Source organism: Rhea americana, unplaced genomic scaffold (assembly GCF_003343005.1).
Source record: "Rhea americana isolate MKP2758 unplaced genomic scaffold, rheAme1 scaffold_23, whole genome shotgun sequence".
NCBI lineage: Eukaryota > Metazoa > Chordata > Aves > Rheiformes > Rheidae > Rhea > Rhea americana.
In genome coordinates, this window is record NW_028186346.1 from 4593629 (window position 1) to 4601077 (window position 7449).

At 42.2% G+C, this 7449-nt stretch overlaps 1 protein-coding gene across 1 annotated transcript; it reads right to left on the bottom strand.

Moving 5' to 3' along the window:
• Positions 1–6158: 6158 nt before the first annotated feature.
• Positions 6159–7190, bottom strand: LOC146595289 (2-oxoglutarate receptor 1-like). Its single transcript, XM_085306036.1, has one exon. It carries the CDS (start codon positions 7188–7190, stop codon positions 6159–6161), a length of 1032 nt encoding a protein of 343 aa, XP_085162162.1.
• Positions 7191–7449: the final 259 nt, after the last annotated feature.

Here is a 7449-nt window from a genome sequence, read left to right on the forward strand (position 1 = left end):
TAAAGTTCATCACGTTGCAGGGTACTCAGAACGGAAATTTAGAAGACATCTGAGAATCTTCACATAAACTCTACTTGCTTTTCTGCTAAGACACGAAAAGTGCAGATAACCACACTTGAAGTTGCAGTATAGCAGACTGGCAGCTGGATCTGAATCGGGGTGTGCTAGGGAAGGGACTGCCCCAGCGAGGCTCAGCTCGGAGCTGTATTAGCTGCAGCCGTGTGCTCGCTCTGCATCAGCATCCATACGTGGTGAGGAGCGGTCTTTAGGCTACGGCAGCTCCCCAGCTGGGCAGCCTGTTGCCAACCCTTGGACCCAGTGAGGAAGAAGACATCCTGAACTGTGGTGTGAAGTACACATTTTGGTGGGAAATGTCTCCCTCTAGTGCTGCTAATATTTCATATCAACCTACAAATTAACAAATATATAAAAATAGATATAAACATAGCAATGGGATGAATGCATGCAGCTAGTCACTGACTCTGGGTTGAGATCACACGCAGAGGTAGCCAAATACTTTTGGTGAGAAGGGACTGCTTCCCTCCCCAGAAACCTTCTTTGAAGGAAACAGAAGGAACAAAGGCAGCTCCTTTCACAGAGGCAGGCTATGATGCTGAGATTGACCTGTGGCCTGAGTAGCGCAGACGCCGCTCTAACTCAACTTTTATTGCAGAAATGCCACAACTGAGCAATCAAAACTCCCTTGAAAAGCTCACCCTAAGCCTTTATAATGCACTTTCCAAAAGCTCTGGGCTGGGAACCCATCTCTTTCCTGCTTGGTTGCTGATTTGCTTCGTGACCAGAGGCAAGTCACTTAACTCCACTGTGCCTCAGTTTCATCACCCGTAAAATAGGGGTGAAATATATAAGTATCTCCAAGCAGCTTACTAACGGAAAGGTAAATGTGAGAAAACTCCTGTAGGCAGGTGCTGTCATCTTGTCTGTTAAAATAACTTCCCAGTGATAAAAAAGCATCATGAAGTGAAAGGAAGAGGAAATTTTCAGAGAGATTTATTGCTTTAATTTGGTGCACAGTAAATTTGTATGTCTCTCTCTGCTAGGTCCTCTTCATTATTGCTATGACCATAAATGATTGTGCCAGCCTGGGTCACTCAGTGGAAAATCACCCCATAGGGATCATTTGCGGCTTGAAATAGATACCCTCAAAATGCCACCTTACTCAGTGCCAAACCACCTCCTTTTTCCTCCAGCCTTGAACTTACCAATATAACTGTACTATGGAAAGTGTATGTGCTATTCTCTGTGCACCTAGTCACGACTAACAGTAACGCTGCTAAGCTGCGTAACATTTATTTCCATAAATATGACTGACATTTCAGAGATGTCTATGAGCAGAACTGTAACAAGAGCAGAGTGGGAGGATCTCTCTACCTTGGACACCTTTTGGAGCACCCCAGAGAAGGTGTTTCTGAGCCATGTTAGCTGCAGGTCCAGGTCATCATTTTGTATGGTGGTTGGCACCGTCAAAGTCCTTGAAATGCCGGGCAAGGCAGGGAGAATACCACAGGGTACTCCTGTGGTAATACCAAAATACCCTGTCATGGATCCACTTACAAAATTGTACCTTCTACCTTGTTTTATTAGGATTCAGTGCTGCATTGCCTGTCTGCTCCCGAAGATGTGTTTCTTTCTTCTTCACCTTAGATTCTTTCCCTCTTTTACAAAATAAAAGGAAATCAGTAAAATCATTTGATTACAGAAGAATTATAAATATTGAAAAGCATATCTTTCCTTTTTTAAATAAAAGGAAGCTCAGAACTTTTGTTTTCCTCATAAGACTGGATAGCATCACTGATACTACAGCTTTCATGTAATCAACTCTGTTTTAGATATCAGAAACATCAGCCATTGTTGGGAGCAAAGAAACTAAGGAGAGATCTTAGAAGACAAAATACCTTTTGGTTCAAACGCCTTTTAAGATTCTAGACATGATGAAGCAAACATACTCTGCATTACATTTGCTGCAGCAGCCTAGAAAACTCATGTTCCTTCTATGTGTTTCAAAAAAACTCAGTGTATTTAATTTTTATTTTTGAAAGGCTCTCAGCTCAGTGTTTATCAACTTTACTTTTTCTCCTCCTGAGTCCTGGAGTACAACTCTGACTAAAAGCAGGAATGTATCTTCTCATCTGATCTAGAAGTTGTCTGATTCACTGTGTTCTCCACTGCAGAGCCTGGTAGTCTAAGGGATCAAATAAGGAAAACACTTCACTTAGAAGGACCACTCTTTTCCAGTTACTACTCAGAAAATAAGCCTTGAAATATGCCTTCTTCAGGGCAAACTTCTTTTCCCCCTCCTGGACTTAATTGTGTGGCCTTTAAAGTTACATCTGTTGACACCACTGAATGACTCTGCTTTCAGAGAACATAGGGGAGCTGTAAGAGAATATACAAAGTATTTTCTTTTATATCACTTTTCTGCTGGCAGGGAAAGGCAAATGAACATTTCTGGCTGGTGGGAGCTAAACGGCAATGTGTTCATTTGTCGTTTGTTATTTTTAAGTTTCGGTTCACTCAACCTGCATTTTCAGAGTACAAAATACTGACAGATGGAAGCAGCCTTTCAAAGTTTATTCTGCTACTTTAGCCTTATCCCCCAAATGGTAACATCTTTCTGAAGCCTAAATTACTCAAGGGTGAGCTGGCACTACCATCCATTTCATATAGCAGATTGCTACTGTACAGTTAAACTGTACAGATAATAGCAACACCCTGACTGTGAGTAGCATTATATCGGGCTAGAAATGTAGTCTTAGCTCACAACATACAAAACTTGCCACAGTGGCCCATTCTCAGACTGTTTTACTGTATCTCTTTTCTAGCTGCTTACCACATTATTTTGGTACTATATGCTGTACACTCTCTAGAAACAAAGCACTAGAACTACGTGAAAAACAGCTCGAGGCTCGAGGATTAGGACAGATTTTGCAATTTTTTAGATTCAGAACATGGTTTATATTAAGTCAGTGTTTTTTCTGTCTGTGAGGTTGGTTACTAGGAGAGTCCTCTGAGTTCTTGCAAAGTTGTTGTTTTGGCTTCTCTGTGGACCTATGCAGAGAGCAGCTTGTTGGTATGTACTTGAGTTAGCATGAATGTCTTGTAAACAAACATACTAGACTTAGCAGAAGCTTGGTCACTGGAGCATAGCTATGCAGTGAATTAGCCTGCAACAGAGTAGTTATTTATGTACCTATGTTGTCACAGAGCTTGGGAAATGTCTCCTGTTTACTGCAGTTGAAGCACTTACCCTTGTTTCAGCAGTAAACTTAAAACTGCTGAAAAAGGAAAACTATGGAGATTTCACCCTTCCCAGCAGATAAAAAGCATGAGTCACATGAGATAGTGAGCTCTTAGTCACGCAAAGCACCTGAGCAGCCCCTGATTTCCTTGAAAATGGACACATGAAGGTTGGAACTTTTGTCCTTTTCCACGTTCAGCCATGCTAGTGGAAGAAGTGACTGACCTTCTGGTGAAGATTATTGCCCCACCAACAAACCACAGTTCCCGAGACCATTTCCTAATCTATTTTGGCACTTTAGAATCAGCTGGGTTAGCTCAAGCTAATTGAAGACAGGTAGTGGAAGGGTAGGTGAGATGGAGAAGGACAACCAAACAACAGTTCTGCTCAGGAAGGAGAGGAGGAGAAAAGGAAGTCCCTCTCCAGGTCACCAAAATCATGAGACTATTACTCTTGTTGCAGGCGGAGACAGAAGGCCTTGAACACTTCCATTTCACACTTTTTACCTTTAGCTGTTCCATTTTATATTGTATTTGTAGTATTTAAGAGCTTCTGTTCATGTGTGATAAGCTCTGCTTGGAACTGAGAAGGAAGAACTGAGGACAAGATTTAAAAATGCTGTGGCTGTCTTTGCTCTGAGAAAGGAATGTTTTTTAATCTATGCTGAGGCTTCAGATCTATATGAGTAAGTAGTAGACACATTTTATGCTTTTACTTATGTGCAGTGTGTTTGTACTATTTGTCCACACTGGGTAGTATGAATCCATGTCAGAAAAGATTTATCTCATGTGAATCATCTTAGGTAGTTGTATAACTTGTGGAGTTGAATCACACATGCATATGTGAAACCAGGTAGCTTTCCTATTGCCAGGTACCATGAGCCATCACCATCTAGTGGCAACCTGCAAAGTTCAGGCTTTGACAACATTTTCAAATACAGAAAACGACAATTGAGAATAGAAAGCAAGTCAAAATGCCTGTAATACTGCTTTTGAAAGATGTTGCTGCATTTGAAGATTTATCAAATAAAGTATTTCAAATATTCACAAGGCATCTTAAAATATTATAGTGTTGTTGCTTGACCTACTTACACACAGTACTCAGGTAGCATTGCCTAGATGGTGACTGCCTATGGGGAGCAGTCCTGACATGGGGCATGCCCCAGGGGTTTGCCTGGCTGGCACTGGCTAGGAGCATTGCCTGAGGCTGCTCGAACACCATTGCAGGATGGCGGGGTGAGGCCAGTGCCAGGAATGTTCCCAGGGACTGCACGCACTGCCAGCAGGCATGAAGCCAGTATATTCCCTCCCTCTTACATATATGGAGGTAATTGTTATGTCTCCCCATGTCTGGATTAACGTCCCCAGTTGCCTTCCTCTTTGGTGATTTCTCTGAGGGCTCTTTTCCCTGTCCTCTCATCCATGTCTCCCTTGAAGGACAGCCTCCAAAGATGGGCACAGTTCTCCTGCTGAGAAATTAACAATGCTGAGAAGGGTATAAGGACTCCTTCACACATCTTGTACATTATATTCTTATTTCTACATCCCAGCATGGCATTTGCCTTTTTTGCTGCAGCAGACACTGCCTGCTCACCGAAATGACAGGCTCCTGTCCAACCTGTGAGTCACTATAACCCCAGATCTTTCCCTGCAGAACTGCTACCCAAGTGTTCTTTTTCTCCTTCTGTGTTTGTACAGTTCATTATTTCTACCTTAATACAGTACTTTGTATCTGTCACTGTCAAATAGCATCATGTTCTTTTTCAAACCATAGCTCCAATTTGTCAACCGAATTTTGTCATCTCAGCTTCCTGTCATCTGCAAATATAATAATCACATTTTATTTCATCATCCAATTTTTTAATGAAAACACTAGATAGCCCTGAACCCAGGACAGACTGATCAAAACCCCACTCAGTGGCTCCCTCTACTTTGACGGTAAGTCACTAATATCTCCCCTTTGAGCACTGCTCTCTAACCAAATAAAGCAGTAGACTGTCTCCTTAGCACATACACAAGAATATTATCCCAGACAGAATCTCAGAAAACTCTTTCTGGAGTCAGTTATATGACATTTTCTTCTTTTTCTTCACATACAAGGCCTGGTAGTTTATTGTAGTAGGAAATCAGATTGATTTAGGATTGTACATATCTGATAAATCCATACATTCTGTTACTCACCTGTACTCATTTTCTACAGACTGTATGATAATTTGTTCTACTATTTTTCTGAAATGGACATTAATCTGCTTGTTTTTTAATTCCTCATCCATCCCTTTTTTAGGGCTATTCACCACGTTTGTCCTCCTCTGGCAGTCCTCTCTCATCCTTCCCAACACCTGCTCTGAGATTTCGTCATTAAGTGCCTTATGCTGAAGTTCGTCAGGTCCATCTAATCTGAAAACACCTCATTTACCTAGGTGCTTTCTCAGTATGTAATTCAGTGGTTTCAGTAGCCATGACAACCTGCTGTGTTTAACTCTAGCTACAATAAACAAGGCACTGCATTAGTGACAACAGTGAAATTAATGGAAGTTGTTCTTGTGGCAAAACTCGGCCCTCTGAGTTTCACTAATCAACTACAAGGCCTGAAGCAAGAAGATTCCTACATTTCCCAAGTATCTTTGGAAACAGGCTGATTGGATAATTTTAAATTCTACCTTCCAGATGGCTTACAATATTTTAATGTCCTTTTCTTTTGTTGTTTGTTTGTTGAAAGGGGTATATATAAACCTGCTCCTGAGACTTAGCATTTTGACAAATGCTGTATTGCAAAGAGAGGGAGAAGCCAGATGGAATTCTTGCTACCACATCACTACACCTGCCTGGGTAGGAGGTTACAATACCAAAGCAGTCCCATATCTGTTTGTTGCTGATGTAATTTTCTTGAAGGGATTCTTTCATAACTTCAGTGTGATTCCCGACTTGTTCACATCACTGTTGCTCCCAGCCTGCTGAATGTATCTGCTCCACTTACATCTTGAAAGAGAGAGGATGGCTTGCTGGAAGTTACCTCCAATTACGACATAAAGTAATAGGTTACCACAGGTGTTGAGTGCAGCCAGTGGCCTAGAGATGATATAGGCAGAGTGGACTGGCTTCTCCATGTGACAATTGACTGGACACAATCGTAGGTCAATCCGAGCTGCCCGAAAGACATGGAACGGGAGGAAGCACGCATAGAAGACCACCAAGAGGATGATGGCAAGTCTGCGAGCCTTTTGTTTGTAACAAGCCTGCGTGTGGGGCCCCTTAGCCAAGGTATAAATAATGAGTGCGTAGCACAGCGTCACCGTCAGCAAGGGCAAGAGAAAGGCCAGTCCAGTCAGAAGCCAGTTATACCACCTGATGGTGCCAACATTTTCAGAGCTGGTGAGGTCAAGGCATAAAAATCTGCTTTGCTCCACTTTTGAGGAGATCAAGAAGTTGACAGGACTGACAGCTGCCAGTGAGATCACCCAAACTGCAGAGCAAGCCACTACAGTCCACCGTCTCTTCTGGACATGAAAGAATTTCATAGGGTGGACAATCACCAAGTACCGGAAGATGCTGAAACAGGTGAGGAAGAGGATACTGCTGTACAAGTTAAAATGGAAACCAAAGCGGATGAACTTGCACATGAATTCGCCAAAGATCCAGTGCTCCCCGCTGGCATAGTAGTGTATCAGGAAGGGAAGGCTGCTTAAGTAGAGCAGGTCTGTGAGGGCCAGGTTCAGCATGATGATGGTGCTGCTCTTCCAAGGCCTCATTTTGAAACTGTAAACACAAATCGCAATGACGTTTCCTGGGAAGCCCACCAGGAAGATGATGCTGTACATAATGGGGAGATACAAAGTCTTCAGGATGGCTTCCACATCAGTGCAGTTGGGGAAATCACCCTCAGCGTTTTGCCAGGTGGCAGGCTTGGTTAAGTCTTCTTCACTTGTGTTCATGCTTTTTTCCTTAACGCTTAAGGAAGAGACAAACATTTAGTGTTCACTGACAGATAAAAGCAAATGGGTTAAGCCACATTGCCCTATAAAGGATTTTTATTGACAGAAAAACCTTCTAGTAGCCAGATCTTTCCTTTCAACTTCCCATCAGAGTCACTATTAAAGTGCCTTTGTTGGATAAGAAGAAGCCTTGTTATTTTGGTGATCTAGTAGCCTTTTATTCATATCTCTACATAGATAGATATATTTTAAAATATTT